The sequence below is a fragment of the Syzygium oleosum genome, unplaced genomic scaffold, assembly GCF_021117445.2.
Source record: "Syzygium oleosum isolate NSW1041296 unplaced genomic scaffold, Sole_v2.1 Sole_v2.12, whole genome shotgun sequence".
In the NCBI taxonomy this organism is placed as follows: domain Eukaryota; kingdom Viridiplantae; phylum Streptophyta; class Magnoliopsida; order Myrtales; family Myrtaceae; genus Syzygium; species Syzygium oleosum.
Genome location: NW_026607496.1, coordinates 634,695 through 652,591, shown reverse-complemented (window position 1 = coordinate 652,591; position 17,897 = coordinate 634,695). Strand labels below are relative to the sequence as shown.

General features: G+C 39.7%; 1 protein-coding gene across 2 annotated transcripts; it reads left to right on the top strand.

The window, feature by feature from the left end:
- The first annotated feature begins 9,667 nt into the window (after positions 1-9,667).
- LOC115666743 (MLO-like protein 1) lies at positions 9,668-15,156 on the top strand. 2 transcript variants are annotated; one of them, XM_056316329.1, is made up of 14 exons: positions 9,674-9,858; positions 9,961-10,048; positions 10,227-10,450; positions 10,595-10,711; positions 10,807-10,870; positions 11,072-11,157; positions 12,570-12,644; positions 12,718-12,803; positions 12,963-13,012; positions 13,372-13,412; positions 13,794-14,018; positions 14,121-14,188; positions 14,281-14,344; positions 14,473-15,150. In XM_056316329.1, exons 1-14 carry the CDS (start codon positions 9,733-9,735, stop codon positions 14,776-14,778), a joined length of 1,620 nt encoding a protein of 539 aa, XP_056172304.1. In that variant the 5' UTR covers positions 9,674-9,732; the 3' UTR covers positions 14,779-15,150. The 2 variants fall into 2 exon arrangements, with proteins under 2 accessions (XP_056172305.1, XP_056172304.1); XM_056316330.1 differs by lacking the exon at positions 13,794-14,018 and having other exon boundaries at positions 9,668-9,858; positions 14,473-15,156.
- Positions 15,157-17,897: the final 2,741 nt, after the last annotated feature.

The following is a 17,897-nucleotide window of genomic DNA, read 5'->3' as shown; positions in this document are numbered from 1 at the left end:
ATAGAACTAGGTATGGAATTGCGTTTCCAATAAAGTGTGGAGCTAATAAAGTGGTACACCAAGTAAAAGCAGTCTTACAAAAGAACAACCTTAGATTCCAACAATCAACATGAGACACATCACAGCATTACGTAATGAATCAACTAACATTTTCGACTATCGATTGATCGTCTTCACCAAAAAACAAATTAAAATCAGGCATCTTAAATCCTCCGGGGTAAGGTACTGCATCAATCCAATCAAGATATAGTCTTTTGTGCATGGGCCTAATGTACCCCACATTGTACCCTAAGCATTGTACTGCTCGATCTAGTCATGGCCACGGGCCGGTTTCGGCCCGGAACCGGCCTGGTCAAACCCGGGCCCGCGGTTCGGAACCAGAACTGGCCCGTGGCCTACGGGCCCGGTTCCGATTCCAGAAATTTTGGAACCGGCCCGGAACCGGGCCCGGTTCCAAAAAAAATTTTAAAAATTTAAAAAAAATTAAAAAATTAAAAAAAAATTAAAAAAAAATCGGAACCGGACCTAAACCGATCTTGAACCGGGCTGGTTCCGGTTCATACCTGACCAGGAACCGGAACCGTGCCCATGACTAGCTCGATCTACCAGCTATTGGACATTTTGAGGATCTTGATCGAGGACTGCTTGATCAGGCTGCCCTCTAGGTAAGAGTGGTGGTCTAACCTAATTATCAACTACCACGTTAGGCCTTTGGGAAATATATCTAGGATTAGGCAAAACCATTGCTTCCCCTAAAGATCTTTGACCTTCCTGCCCCCTAGGTGGAGAAGATGGTCTATCTTGGTTGTCAATCACAACATGAAGCCTATATAGGGTAGGTAGTATCCCAACAGGCCTTGCTGGACATGGGGCATTGGCCCACCCAGTTGTATATTTTCCACATTTGGCAATGGTATATTTTGCTGAGCATTATGATTCACAAAAATTGCCATTGTTATTCCTACCTAAGTTGACCTGAGCAGGGTTAGATAAGTTACTCCAATTGATAAGCACAACCCCACTATTTTCGGTTGCACCAATGACTTCAAGCCTTTGTAAAATCCTAATCGATGGTGGGGGTGGAATTATTCATCCTACCATACTAAAGGTAACTTGAGTAGAAGTTGATAATGGAACATACCCGAGAGCCATAGGATCTACCTACATTTGAATTGACTAGCTTGAAGTTTCATGCCTGGGTATAGCCTCATGAAGGGCGTTGACAATCATTGGTTTGACCTCATCGAAGGTAGTTCATCATGTTGTTAGTTGTTTCATTCCAGTGCTCCTCAAACATCCTTCTCATAGTGGCCAATAACATTGGACTTGGCTCCAACTGCCTTTTCTACTCATCAGTGAGTTGTCTTGGGATAGCGACATCCCTACCTTGCTCTTGTTATGCCACCGACTAAGCAGGTGATGACTCGGAATGTCCTGCCCCATTATTGCCAGGTTGTGGTGACGAGTTGTTACCTCTAGCATTGTCAGGATTCAATTGATTCCTTGTTTTGATCATTGTACTTCCTCAAATCACTCATACTGGTTCCATCAGGCATGCCAAAAAGATATTGCATTGGAATTGGACTCCGCGACAAAATATCTTTCACTGAAAGTCATTTGTCGGAATTTAATTGACAACAAAGCCTATAATCTAAAGATGCAATGTTGGAATTTAATCAAAGATGAGACACTCAGTACAACAAATATACATGTCGAAATTTAATCAACAACATAAATCACGAAACTACAGCTAAGAGGTGCGTTGAAATTTGATCGACGATACGAATCTAAAAACTACGACTATAACTACAATACGGGAATTGAAAGATAACACGTTTGTTTGTTTGTGCACGCGAGAGAGGAACTTTTTAGTAGTCAGGCACTAGTATTTATAGTGCCTTTGGCATAACTGCTCAAAAGCAGTTCTTATATAGTTTTAGCCATGTTTCCATATATTCAAGAATCTTGATTCCATGTTCTTACAATGTTACGATCTTGTCTTCAGGTAGTTACTCCTTTAAAATCGTGCCTAGATCTTTTGCCCTTGTTGGGTTAACTTTATTCCTACTCCATGATTTAATGGTCTTTCTACGGGTGATTTCAAATCAACTCTAGGCACCTCCTAGATATCCAATCTTCGTTTGGTGTCCCAATCAGTAAATTATTGTTCCTTTTCATTGATATCTTTGTCGATTAACTTTGTTACGATAATCGCCAACCATACTTTGTTGTGTGTCGACAGCTGATTAATGGTCATCAATGTATATCAATATTGACAATAGTTCTTATGGTCATCGACAGTGGCTCACTTGTTTCATAATAACTTGTAATCTTGTCATGTGCCTATCCATATCAACGAACTGGTTAATTTTTTGTGCAAACAATTATACATTGTTTATTGGTTCAAACGGGCATAGGGCCAATTAGGGACGAACAAGGAAGACAATGATCATAATGTCTCGAAGAACAAAAGATTCACCGCATGTAAAAAACTGAAAAAGATCAGGTTTATCTTTGAAGGATTTCACTGAGTGGTCAAATGTTCAACTTTTCATGTAACATTTTTGTGTTCGAAGCACGTCCTTTGCCAAAAGTATCTTTCACGAAGGCCACACGTTGCCACCAATATCCGAATGGACTTCTAGTTACGCAACTAGGATCAAGATGATCTAGACATGAAAATATATTCTTCTTTCTTTCATCTCAAAGCTAGCTTTAGCTCGGGTAGAAGGTGTCTTGAAATTTGGAACTCTAATTGTGACACCCCTGAACGCCACGCGTGGCACATGTCCTTTCTGTTCATACTCATAATTATAATTGCGGAAGAACAATAAAATTTTGACAACATCCCTTACAAGAAATGGCACGAGTTTAAATAATATACTTATGCTTCTTTATATTAACACCACTAATTACCATTTTCACATAGTATTCAAACAAATACAATTCATTACACGAGTCATGGGTAAAAGATCGGTCAACTAGCACTTCTACACCCATACTAACCCAAAAGCGAGCCTATACAATAACCAAACCGCCATCTAACTCAAAGGTTGATGGCCTCCAATATTATCTTGTCCCCTCCATCGCCATGTCTAGGGGGACTTTCCTATAAATCTGAAAAAAATAATAATAATAAGGGAGGAGCCAAAACCTAGTAAATGAAATATGTAAGTCTGAGGTAGGAGATCACCTTACCACTCAACCTAGTACCAACAAACAATATAAGTTCAAAGCATTACAAAATGATCACATATAACAAGTGGATAAGTATATGCATTATCTTCTTTTATCATGCCATGTTGATGGAAACCAATAATAACATTGCATAAGTTAATTCACTCAATTGCAAGCAGATTAGTTCATAATGCACCAATATCACCTAATGGCTCACTATACACGAGGAATATCTATTCCATACTCGTCATAAAGCTCATCAATATACGTAGGTAAGTTCATACTTGTCATGAACCTCACCAACACACATAGGGGTGAGTCATACTGATGATGAAGCTCTCTGATATATATAGATGAGTTCATACTTATAAATAGGTAAAACCCATCTTAACTCTCGAGGCATCCCAAACACTCCTAGGGCATCCCAACTCACGAGGAATCCTAATTCTACTCGGTGTGTAATTCGGTTCGTTCATACCCCATTTGTTATCCTAGAAGCCTGTCAAGAGCCACTCCTTGACTAGGTCCCCTGGCCCCGACAACCACTCCCCACTCTCATTGAGTCGAATCGTTATAGGCCCACCAACTTCTGCCTGGTTCATTCCTATACCACACGCCTACAAGAAAGGGTCTCACTTTGGAATCTCTAGGTTTACTCACATGAGGTATGGTAGATAAGCGGGTGTACTAGGCAAGTGGGTGTATTCAAAAACTAGATATACTCGGACATTGGATATACTCGGCAAGTGGATATTCTCAAGCAAGTGAATATACTCAGGCATGTGAATATACACAGCAAGTTAATATACTCGGGCAAGTGAATATACTCAAACAAGTGGATATATTCAAGCAAGTAAATATAAGGTGAATATAAGCAGTGGCTGGTGAATGTAAAGTGAATACAAACAGTGGTAGGTGAATATAAGGAGAATATAAGCAACGGCATATGAGTCACAATTTACAAAAGAAAAACAACTTTCAAGCCGAGCTCCGTCATTTTCACATACAACATGCTACCACCACCAAAGGAAATCGATCGAACACATTTAAGCATTTAAGAATTCATCAAAACAAGTCAAATCAACGCAATATCTCAACACACCACCATTGAGACTTGCTCACACTTACCATCATATTCAACTAAAACTAAAATTAACAAACATCAACCAACCAAGTCAATAGTATTAAGTAGATCAACCAAACTTAGTCTCTAGAGTTTTCACTCATCTTGGAAAAAACTTGAATAACTCAAAGCTTTAACCATATCGTAAACTCTTTTTTTGGTCAAATATCGTAAACACTTCAGAAATAGAATTTTTAAGCTTTCATAACACAATAATGGGATCTTTGCTTTTACTTGAATGATTGGAAAATGAAACTAGAAGAGAAAGGTGATGAAAGATATTTTTTTCTTTGCAAGAACAAATTAGGATTCTTTTTTTATATGCTTGAAGACATATGGAGACCTATTTATAGGCCAAGGGAGGTGAGAACAAGTAACTCAAGTTAAGAGAAATGATGACTTGAGGTTCAAGTTAGAGAATCCCATGTGGCATTATCATATGGCTTCTTCCAATGACGCGGCCAAGTGGAATGAATCTTAGAAGATCAATCTTGAGTTAAAAAGACACATGGTAAGAATCGGAAAAAATGTGATTAAAATATTGTCGCGACCCAACTTCCGGGATGCACTACTTAGGGGTTTGGCTAATGGATTATTAAGTATAAACCTAATTCGGGCCCTCCCAAGCCCTACCAAATCGCAACTTAGGTTTAAGTTCTTAACATGCAAATATTTTCATGTTGGAGTTGCCACTAATCTATTTTGCGGTGAGTCGATTAAAAACTCAAATAAAACATAGGGAGATATGTTTTATTCCTACGAACCAGAGATTTTGAATTCGGGGACTTGGTTACTCTAGAGCTAGTCTAACGCCCTTTCAATACCTTTTATTTTTAAAAAAAATGTTTGAACAGGCAATCTGGATCCATTTTATTACCTATTCACTAACATACGTTGTGACAATGCGGGTGCACAATCCATCAATTTAACACCCAGAAAGCAGTAAATAAATTACTAGTTTAGAAGAACAACGTACGTTTTAGCAACACAAGCATCTACATTGTTAACTAGAAAATCACACGGACAGTCCTATTATAATTTCTAATTAACAAGCACTTCAATCAATATGTTCTTTAGGGTTTTCTCTTTATTAAAATGAAAACTAACCTAAGTGCAATGACGTGCAAAATATGACATGCGATTAATTAAACCTATCATGCGAACTATATGTCATGCGACGATACGATCTACTTCTAATGATGGGCAAATGATGCATTTTTTGTATTTTTCATTAAAATTCGGAATAATAAAAAACGCCTAAAATAACATGTAATCTATTCTAGAGAGAAACTCTAACTTATCCTAAAGTGACTTCTTTTTGGCATTTTTTATGAAAATTCGAAATTCTAAAATGCCCTAAATAATCTATGTGGACTAGAATAACCCCTAATTTAAACTAGGAAATAAACTACCCTAAATCCCAATTTAAATTAAGCAATTATCCTATCTTCTAGATATATTCAGGATTTCCTAAACATGCAAAATTTCTAATTCAAATTCTAACTAATATTTTTGAATTTTCTTTTTAAAGGGGAAATAAATTAAATAAAGATAGCAATCACACGCCAACCACCCACGCAATCCACAAAATCCATTTATCATGTTCAAATTAAGAAAAAGACTCGAGCTAGCGATCATATCCACAGGGTCATGGATATCGATGGAAAGCCGACCGTTTGAATTTCAAAAGCAAATAAGATATATTATCGTATCCAAGTGGTTATGGATAAGATAACAATCTTCCGCACCGCCGCGTATCGTACATTAGGGTTAAGGTCAGATAGTCATCCAGGTACATTGCTAAATTAGGAAAAACTCCTAATTTGGGGTATTTTAAATATTGCGGATATCACACACATTATCCCAAAAATATCTAACAATCCACCAAAGATACTCACAAAATATTCAAACATCGAAAAATTAGGAAATCAAATATTCTAAGAATATCGGATGAGAATCTTACCTAATTTTGGGGATAATTTTCGAATTTGAATTCGACTTCGGATCAGGATCGCGGAAGGTGTGGTGGCCGACGGTGGTGGACCGACGATGGCAGATTGGCAATGGCTGCATTAGCAATGCTTGCGATGATGTTCTAGTCAATCTGCAAAACAAAAACACGAGCTGTGGCGGTGTAAGGACGCCACGGCCACCGAGGCAACAGGGAACACCGGGACAGATCAGGGGTGGTGTCGGGTGGTGAGCTCGCATCCGGCCAAATACTGCAAGAGCGAGATTCATTGGGACTGCGCCAGACAACGACGGGGACATCGATGGTGAGGGTCTCGGCTCACGGCCACAAGTCAGGCCGTGAGGGAGGCAACAGCGAAGAGGGGGGCGACGGGCTTGTTGGAGCAGCAGGCGCAGCACCAGCGATAGGGACAGCAACAACGTTGGCATGGGGGGTCGTCATTGGGACGGCGGGAAGCAGCGACGGTAGTGGCAGGAACAGCTCGGACAGGAGCAGCAGCAGCAATGAAGACATCGTTGGGGGCAGCAGGCATTGGCAACGAGCTCGACAGGGACAAGGACGCGGCGACAATAGTGTCGTCATTGATGGAGGCTGCGGAAGGAGCTCACGGCCACAAGTCTGGCCTTGAGCAGAAGGCGCGGTGACGGGTGAAAGGAGGAGCGACAGAGGGCGGCAGCAGCTCGAGTCGCCAATGGCGAAGGGGAGGAGCACGGGCCAGACGTCAGTGAGACACGAATAGTGCGGGTACAATAGTGGGCGCGAGCGTAACAATGGGCAAAGGCGTAGGCACATGCACGGGTGCGGGCGCAGGCACGGGCATGGGCGCAGAAGCTCAAATTAAGACAACCATGACCTTTTACCCTTGAAATTTTCGGCCCCTGTTCCCCTAGCTTGGCCGAGTGCTACTCGATGTGCAAGCTAGACTCGCGAGACTAACTTTAAGTTCATTCACTAGTGCTGGTCCAATGCAAAAATGTAATTGAACTATATGATTCTAAACTATATGCTATGCAATCTAATTTCAACATTTTTGTTTAGGGGTTAAAGATTAACTTCTAATTTTCTATGCACTGATTACTAAATGGTTAGCCAAAATTTAGGTGTCAAAAAATATCACACATGGCCACATTTGGTTAGCTTGATCAAATGACCAAGGTTAAAGTAATTATGACTTTATGTTAAAAGCTGTGGGTGTAAAGATAGGAATCACACTTAAATCCAAAGAATACAAGTGGCCTTGCGAGTGTCCTAATATGAGTAGCTAAAGGAGAGATATTTTGAGAGAAAACTTCCTGATCAAGTAAAATGAGTGAATTATCAAGGACATTAATTGGCTAAGGTTGAAATAGATGATGTAATGCATGATATCATCACTAGATTAAGCTCAATGTCACAAAAGCATGTGGGTTAAAACTATTGGTGGAAAATGAGGAGAGGTGATATAAATTAAAGAGGGAAAAATGGCTCACTTATATGGTTTCTAAAGTAGATATTTTGTTTAACTTATCAAAATATCTTCAAAATTAGTACGTAAACAAGGAAATGAGTGTCCATTCCAAGCATTGATAAATCAGAAAAATATTTGGAACTTACTAAAAACATTAGTGAAAAAGAACGAATGTTAAGAAAATCTCAATTTAGTACATATAAAACTTGAATATTGTCAAATATACAATTTTAGGACAACAACTAATATGGCGGTAAATCAATTACCGTCATCTCTATAGCATCAACATCATTGTCGATATCTATTCATTTAATCTCACAGTATTACATTCCGGGTGACTACAGTCTTGGAAAATCATCCTAAATGTTATTATCAAACACAGAAAATTCCGGATGTCACACTGATCTTGTTTGGTTTTAACACTATACAAACGCTCTCTTTCCTTAAATGGATTACCAAAATATGGATTGAAGCCCCTGGACTTGAAAGGGACTATGAGCAACTCCGACTGTCCATACCATAAAGAGGTTTCAACATTTTCATACGCGACAGTTTCAATAATTTATGAAGTACTAGTCGAATCAAAAGCTTGAACTCCTCGTGCTAATAGAAAAAGGAATGGATAAGCATCGAGCTCGGGTATCAAACTCAATTATTAGAGCGCTGAATCTCAAAAGAAGGAAGGGATAGCGACCCCTCACAAAGGGAAAGAAAAAACCGTGACTTCGTATTCGTCCATAAAGAGATGAAGTCCTCCGTTCACATTTTACTTTTCCTTCTCTCACCGTTCTCATTTTCCAGCTAACAATCTTGTCCCCTGCGTGCGTCATGCATTGAGATGAAAGCTAACATCAGCTCCTGCATTAAAGATTCTGAAAAATGGTGTGGGCACAGATATTCCAAAAGTCAATAGCAAGTCAATTTTTTAGGCTGAAAAAATCGATAGCTTTCAAAAAAAAAAATCAATTTTTAGATGTAATATTGCCTACTATTTGGAGACTACCTCCCTCCATTTTTTCGAGATCTTAGTTCTATTTGTAATGCTAGGAAATGCCCCCAGGCTTCTGCACGTCATCTTATAAATGATATTTACATTCACACCAAAAAAAAAAATCGATAGCTTGCAAAAAAAAATTAATTTTATCTCCTAAATGTCCCACCAAAAGTTAATAGCAAGTCATTTTCTAGGCCGAAAAAATAGACAGCTGGTAATTTTTTTTTTTTTAGTAATTCTAGCGTACACCATCAATGTAAAAATAACTTTACACAAGCGATTTTAGTCACCCTTAAGTTGATAATTAGTGATAAAGTGGGTGGTTAACACTTTCAAATCAGAAAAGTTAATTGATAGATTCGATCTATGTTTACCAAAACGTGGATCCCGCACCTCCATGGCTACGAGCCTACGACGATTTTGGGTCTACATAGATTAAGTCTTTGTAATATTTTTCCCTCAGATAGAGGAGAGTGGATAGGACCATTTGTGTAAGGGTTTTTTTTTACTGATGGCATATACTCTAATTTTCCATTTTTTTGGGCGTATCAGAAAAAGCTACAAAAGTTGGCTTATTGAAATTCTTATCAAGAAATGGTCAACTAATTCAGAAACTAGAGTTAATGCAACATACTTTTGACTACCGAAGCTAAATAACTACATGAATACTCTTTCTATTCTTTAAATGTTGCACCATTTAGGGTTTACAGTCTTTACGTCTTAACATCAAGCAACAAGTATTTTCCCTCACCTTAACCCGATACTAGCTCATTTGACCAACTGGAAGACCAAATTTTTCACTGCCATACTTAAATCGGTCTACTCGCCTTGATCGAAACAGTGGTGAGGCGTTCATATATGTACTTCTTTCATCAAAAAAGAAAAAAAGAAACATATATAAACATGTGTGAATGTGAAGACGCTGTTTATTAATCTATATATATGTTATGCAGGTGCGTCTGTATTGTGTAGACATTAAAGCAAGGTACTAACACTGAAGAGAGAGATCGAGAGAGAGAATGGTGGAGGCGGGAGCAGTGAAGACGACATTAGAGTTCACGTCGACGTGGGTGGTGGCCGTGGTTTGTTGTGTGATGGTGCTGATTTCTTTCCTTGTTCACAGGTTTCTTCAATTTGCAGGGCAGGTCCGCTCTTGGTTTCTTTCCTTCTACTATGATTTCATCACCTCCTGAGACACTCATCTCGTGATCAATGGTAACCATGTGACCGCCTCTTGTTGAGCACAGCTTTTGAGCAGGCCGTCCAAGAAACACCCGAGTCACTGCAGGGGCAGGCGAAAGCATCTCTTTGATGCTTTACAGAAGATCAAAGAAGGTGAGTGCACTTAAAATTGTTAGAGAATGAAACGGGTTTATTTGTTTTATGTTATGTCATACAGATGGAATTAATGGGCATTGGTTTTGGCTGCCGTAACTGTCCTAGGACAAATTTATATGAAATCAAAATCTGTTTATAACTTTATGTGATGGTTTTGTTTTTGAAAATTTGGCAGAGTTGATGCAGCTGGGGTTCATATCCTTGCTGCTATCAGTGTTCCAGACGAGTATCGGGAAGATTTGCATAGCGGAGAGACTTGCCAACGTCTGGCTTCCCTGCCACCAGCCTGCTTACTCTTCTTCCACCACCACTGCCCACTTCTCGACTGATCCCATCGCTTCCGATGGATATCAAGGACGCCAACTCGTGGCCAACACCACTGATTACTGCGTTCAAAAGGTGAGTTCACTAACTCTCGAACATTTTAGTATTGGCAAACAGACAGCCATTGGGGGTATTAGCAAACGATGAATCTATCACATGCTTAAATTAATACTCCAACGAGTGTGCAGAATATATAATCTTTGTTGCGTAATGTTTCAGGGGAAGGTGCCACTGTTATCTCTCACAGCACTTCACCATCTACACATCTTCATATTTGTGCTAGCTACCTTCCACGTGATCGTCTGTGTGGTCATTATTCTATGTGGAGAAGCAAAGGTATATGGCTACAGGTGACTCACAAAATTTGCTATTTTGTATATTCATATCTTGGATTAATTCTGTAGATTTTCCTACCATGCTGTTGAATATAGTTATACCATTGGAGGCAGTGGGACAAATCCATCATAGAGAACGGTTGTTACATCAACGAAGAGGGTATGCAATTCTTTATATTGAATCTTTTCCTTTTTCCAAAGTAATCTCGAGGACACGCAAACTGATTCACGAACTAAATCGACAAGCGATGTGGTAAACTATTATCGAATGCTCTAAATGTGCCTCACCTATATATCCGTTTACCAATTTTATAGATCAATCTTTTGACTGATATGAGGTATCTATATTGGAGAGATACAGATCGTCGCAGCCAGCTGACCCAGCTTGCCAAAAAAGATGGTCGTTTTTTCGACGAAGGCAAAAGATTAGCAGTAATTGGCTGGTTGGTAAGTGTTGTGTGTCTCTTAAACAAGAATTTAGTGAATAATCTATAAACTAGTAGACAAATGTCATCTCAACAATTAATTATTTAGATGCTATCGTGGGACTCGCATTATCAGCGGTTGAGATGGACTTGGTTCACATGGTGTCTAGACTATGTGATATTTTTCCCTCTTCAGCTATTCCCTTACATCACTTCATTGTCAAGTTATCCTAGAGTAAAATCTTTTGGCACTTTCGCATCAATCGCGACCATTATTCGAGAAAAGAAGACAACCTTCGGATCTTTCAGTACAATGGATGGTTGAAATTATATCTTGCAAACTTAATAAAATTTACCCTTAAAGTTTATATAAATTAGTTACGTAAGGTAGATCTTCACTGGGAAAAATATGTTGGGACTACTACACCAATTTTCTTCTTGGAGTATTATCTACACAAGTCTACTAATAATGCTACTACATTAGTGACATATGGTCAAACCCAATACACCTTTGAGATTTCCCCTATTAGAACCTCTATACGAATTAACAAATAGAGTCAACGCCTTTATAGCCAAAAAAAATTAGAGTCAACGCCTGGAATCTAGCTCCATCACCAATTTTTAAACTCCTTAAATCAACTTTCTAGTCTTCTTTTTTTATGAATCATTATTGTTGCTCCACCATGAGTCTCCCTTATGCTAGAAGAGTTCTGCTAAATACTAGCAATTTGTCTTGTAGCATTTTTTTTAATTAACCACTATAAATGTTATAAATCAGCATATCTTCTCACAAGTTAACATAACGAACAACCAAATGGAGGAATGACGGGAAGAATTGGATTAAGTCTCCTTTTTGTGTATTAACTCATCAATACTCTTGTACTAAGTTGCTTATTAAAATTAGTCCCGCATTGCTTGAGTGTGCGCAAATAGTGTTGTATAGATGTCTGATTCCACGGACGGTGAGGCTGTCCAAACCTCTCCTTTTGACGTGCCTTGAACCTCTATATACACATCACTCATTTGCACTAGGATTAAGGAATTTGTGAGGAATTACTACCTTGTAATCTGATTATAAGATATTTCACAAATATGGTTTCGCAGCTAAGACCTCACAGATGACGGGCTGATATCCGCGTACGTGAAAGCACGCTTATCATGCTGTACTTGCAATTTCTGAGACTCGACATGCAGAGAAAATAATGTTTGTGTGTTGTAGGTACTCAAATGCATTTGAGCCATCAGACCTGATAGATGTCTCTAGATTTCATTTCCATAAACTGTTTAGTATATATAGCACACTCAAACTTTTTCCATCTTACCCAATACCCTAGTCAGTGTTGAAAGCAATACCTAAAAGCTCCTTCCGTGGAATTAAGCTTTTTAGAAGACATGATGAGATTGTCTCTGAACAATTCTTCCTCTCTTCTGCAGCATATATTTGGCAAGCACTTTTTTCCGTCCGTGACTAAGTTGGAGTACATTGCGATCCGTCTGAATTGCATCAAGGTAGGAAATTCTGGCCGTGCTTCTCTATTTCTCCTTAAATTTAATTGGCTTGTTTCTTCCACCATCTTTACAGGCCCACAAGTTGAAAACACCCGACGACGATTTTCAGAACATAATCCGCAGAGTGCAAAAGGATTTCGACAAAGTTGTTGGAATCAGGTGAACAATACCGCTTTGTGTCTATTTATAGAAATGTTTACCTTCATGAAGAACTATTAGTATCTTCTGCAACTGATGGTGTTTCATGACGAAGAATATCTCAAAAAATATTCAGCAGTTTCTTCAGGCATACTGATTTCTCTGTTCTTATCAATGCAGTTGGTATCTGTGGTTATTCGTGGTGCTTTTCTTGCTCCTGAATGTTTCTGGTGAGTGATTTGGGCACGAAATGTGTTAACATTGTATGTTTCTAGTATCTCTCTTCCAAAATCATTGGAGTGTTGCATGAAGTTCAAGCATTTCTCTTTCTTTTCAGCGACGTTATGTATTCTGAGACCGATCTACAAAAATGATTTTTTAAGTGATGTGGTAGTGGAAATCTAAATAAGCGGGTTACATTTAGCACCAATAACAATCTATCACATCACTTAATAGAGCAATTTTGTAAACCAGCCTCGGTAATTACTTTAGCATTTCTCTCCTTTTTTGCCTTCAAAGTGAGTCATATACTATTATTTTCAAAGAAAGACATCATATGAATCTGTCTTGGGTATTTTTTTCTTTGCAGGATGGAATGCCTACTTTTGGATATCTTTCCTTCCATTGACTGTAAGTGTAGTGGCGAAAAGTGGTCCTTTTTGAGTTGTTGCGTTTTTCAAAAGTAAAGGTTATATGAGATATTATTCAATCTCTACCATATCTTGGGACGCTCAAACTATGGTGGAACATGCCGTAAATGCAATTTCATTGGCTTTTCGATCAAGAACAAATATTGATATAAGGATAGCTACTAACTAGTAGGAGGAGGAGGATTGGCACGGACTTGTCCTAATAACAAATTAAAGTCAAGACATACATAGGAATTAAACCATGCATGCAACCCTCTTGCTTGTACTCCAAGATGGCATTTTGCTCGTCGAGGAATCCGTTCAAGATCATGTTGAGACTTACTTGCTGGAAACAATATGTTTCTTTCTTGCCTTTTCGCAGCTTCTGCTAGTTGTCGGCGCGAAATTGGAGCACGTAGTAACACAGAAAATGAAAAAGATCACCGAGAAGTATAATTCAAGTGCAGGGGCCTCAATATCGACAGTTACCGCTGTTGAATTTTCAGATGACGATTTCTGGTTCCATAAGCCACACCTTGTCCTTGACTTGATTCACATCATACTATTCCAAAACTCTTTCGAACTTGCTTTTTTCTTCTTTATATTGGTGAGCATTCATTTCTCAAACTTCTGTTTGTATTGGTTATGAGAAAATCAGTTCCTAACGCTAGTGTGAAAATAGGACTAATGCCCGCGTCTTTTCTTACAGTTTCAATATGATTTTAACTCATGCATTATGGGAGAGGTTGGCTATGTCATCCCGAGACTTGTCATAGGGTAAGAATGATACTTATCTCTTCAGCCTGTACGTCATATAAGATTGACAATCGAGTCCTATTATCGCTAACTGATCTAGTTGTGTTGTTTAGAGTGTCTGTCCAGTTCATGTGCAGCTATAGGACCCTGCCACTATATGCCATTATGAAATCACAGGTAAATAAGTAGAGGCAACTATCACTGACATATGTGCGAGTCACCTATTTGTTCTCTTTAATTGGGTTCAAATACGGGACTGAAGGTGCAACATTTTCTTTTGTTTGTGTCTTGATGAAATTATAAAGATGAGTCGGAAGCAGGATCACTCGAAAGAAGAAAGAGAAATGAAGGTTGTGACTTGGATTTGGGACTGGATTGAGAGAGATTCGAGGAAGGTGGCATCAAGTAACGAATCAACCCAAGCGGGTTCAAGAGAGGGACTAGCGGCAAATGAGCAGACAAAAGCTGGTGAAATTGAGTCGGAGATGGAAGCAGACATTGAAGCACAAGATGGAACCAAGCCTTCATATACATTAGAATTTAAAACCAGGAGAGCAGCGATGGATAGACGTATAAGTTTTGCTCCTTTTCTTTCGTTCCGTGGTCCTTAGCCAACGATGAGACCATGATTCATCTTCAGCTTCTTCTGTCAAGTAATCAAACTTCGAATTACTCTTGTCACTTATTAGGGTTACACATGGGGCCACAGTCCTGGAATCGATCACTGGACACTTGACGAAGTCGTGAATAAGGATTGTTAGACAGCAAGGCCGCAGCTCAGCAGAGATTTCCTCCATGATTATTTTCCTGCATTAGAGATATAGATATATTTAGGAGATTTTGTCTTGATTTTGATTTGATGTAATTGATATTTTGTTATTTGCTACTTTAGATAGTTAACCTTTAAAGCGTATAAATAGGCACATGCACTTTTCATTAGCGATGTACAAAAATATTATTAAATACAATATATGGCTACCTTTAGCCGCAACTCTTGTTGCCTTAAGATATTAATTTCTTGTGGTTTTACATGGTATCAGAGCTATCAATTGCAAAAGCATCATAGCCATGAGTTTCGATCTAAGTTCCTCAATAGAATCGAGTCCCGCGACTCCCGCTGCTATTAGCATCTCAATGCCGTCCAGTTCAACAATCTTGTCTCTCACCAGCCCCGTCATTCCGTCATCTGGAAATTTCATGGGGTCATCCGGTTGTCCAAATATTGGGGTGAAATTCACCGGGGACAACAACATGGTGTGGAAAGCTCAAATCTTCCCCTTCCTTCGAGCAACTGATTTCGATCATCGATGGAACACTGCCATGTGCTCCACAACAAATTACTCAAACCAATACAAATGGCTCTTCCAATATTGTGCCCAATCCTGAATACGATAACTGGTATACATAAAACCAGATTGCTCTCGAGTGGCTATTAAGCATGACAACCGATTCAATTGTGGGTCAGTTATCTAATCTGAGCACCTCTCATGATGTGTGGAATTTCTTTTTGCATCTTTCGCTGCTCAAAACAGTGCGCGAGCTACCCAATTGCAAGTGCAACTTCAGACAATGCGGAAAGGTAATCAAACAGTGATCGAATTTCTTCAACATGCTACTTTATATCTGATCAATTGGCCTCCATTGGTGAGATCATCTCACCACAAAAGTACCGAACGCATATCTTCCGAGGCCTAGGAACTAAGTTTCAAAGCTTGACTGTTGCAATTTCAGTTCACACTCAGCATCAACAAATGACCGGGGAGTCTTTTCATGGCCTTCTCTTGGCTCATGAAGCACTGTTGGAGCTCCAGGAACCACAAACCACCCAATCAGCTACCTTCGTCACGCACAACACCAGCTTGGGCCAAAATTCCCATTCACAGCGTGACCCTGCTTCCAATTTCAACAGCCCCAACTCAAATTTGGGGCAACAGAGGAATGTTAATCCTCATGGACAGCAGCCCAACTTCAATAATCCGAGCAACTCTCAGTACTGAAATTTCAATGGCAACAAAAATTAAAGACGTAGCAATGTGAGATGCCAGATTTGCAATCGCCCGAGACACAAGGCCATTGCTTGTCACAATCGGTTCAACCAACAATTTGGGTTCTCTAGAGGCCACATGCACCAGCAACAGTCACTTCCACCACAAGTTCAATTGGCTAAGATACCTCCTCCACCATCGGTGATTTCTCCTGATGCCTGGTATCCCGACTCGAGTGCTACACATCACATTACCAACAATCGTCATTAGCTGTCCTCAGTTTAGCCATATCATGGCACTCAACAGGTCGCCATAGGTAATGGGTCACGTCTTCCCATCACTCACATTGGTACCATTAGTACCCGTGATTTTCGCATGTCTATTATCCTGGTCATTCTGTCTATCACTAAGAACTTAATTTCTATTCGTCAATTCTCTATTGAAAATTCATGTGACTTTATTTTCTCACCGAACTGTTTCTTTGTGAAGTGCCGTCGTACAGGCAGGATCCTTCTCCGGGGGGACATTAATCAAGGCCTCTACGCACTCTCATCATTGTCACCTATGTCTCCAACCTGCTTCGTTTCTCAAGTGGAGTCACTCACCCATTGGCATCGTCGTCTTGGTCATGCCGCATTTCCTACTATTTCAAGAATCTTCAACAAGTCGTTAAGTCCTATTCAAGTTTGTTTAGCTTGTCTTTCCAGCAAGAGTCATAAACAGTCTCATCCACCAACAACTAATAGGTCCAAGGCTCCCCTAGAACTAGTTCACTTTGATATTTGGGGGCCTACTCCTGTCACATCGTCCCAAAATAATAAATACTATGTTTGTTTTACGAATGATTACTCTAAATTTTCTTGGTTTTATCTTTTTCACTCTCGCGACTAGTTCTTATCCATTGTCACTGTTTTCCTCACCTTCGTTGAAAATCAACTTAACACTAAGGTCAAAGCTTTTCAATTTGACCGTGCGGGAGAGTTTATCTCTACATCATTTCTTCAATTATTACAAGCGAAAGGTATTTTTCACGGGACCTCCTGTCCACGCCTACCCCATCAGAATGGCTCAGCCAAGTGCAAACATCGCCACATAGTTGAAATGGGACTCGCGATGCTCTATCATGCTTCTGTCCCCTATCATTATTGAGACTTTGCCTTTGAAGCAGCTGTACACATTATCAATCGGCTGCCCACACCGATTCTGCAGAATAAATCACCATGGGAGATCTTATTTCAAATGGTTCCATCTATTGCTCATCTCAGAGTTTTTGGTTGCACAGTGTATACAAATCTTCGACCCTATGCGAAGAATAAACTGCAACCAAGGTCACACCGGTGCATTTTCTTAGGCTACCTATCAGGATACAAAGGATACCGGTGTTATTCCCCTCAACATCGACGGTTCTACATTGTTGCTGATGCAGTGTTTGACGAATTAGATCTCCCTTATGCGCAAAACACTCCGCAATCATCTTCGGAGGCTGCCGCAACCATTCAGCCGCTCATTTCTGCTGAGTTGTCTAGAACTCCTTTGCCACAGCAACCACCACGTGAGCCCTGTTCTCCCTCTAATTGCGATTTGTAGTCTGCTAGTTCCTTGCTGCAGAATCAGTACAGTTCAGGTGTGTCCGAAACCTCACTGCATGAACCCGCTAATGAGTCTCCCTCTCAGTCCGCAGCTTCACCAATCCTGCCAGCAGCTTCTCCGCCGAATCCACCAGCTCAGCCAACACATCCTATGGT

Excerpts from the sequence above, each read along its gene's own strand:
- LOC115666743 (XM_056316329.1), top strand. The coding sequence starts at position 9,733 with ATGGTGGAGGCGGGAGCAGTGAAGACGACATTAGAGTTCACGTCGACG. Across the intron at positions 14,189-14,280 it reads ATCCCGAGACTTGTCATAGG|AGTGTCTGTCCAGTTCATGT; the intron begins GTAAGAATGATA and ends TGTGTTGTTTAG. Across the intron at positions 14,345-14,472 it reads ATGCCATTATGAAATCACAG|ATGAGTCGGAAGCAGGATCA; the intron begins GTAAATAAGTAG and ends GAAATTATAAAG.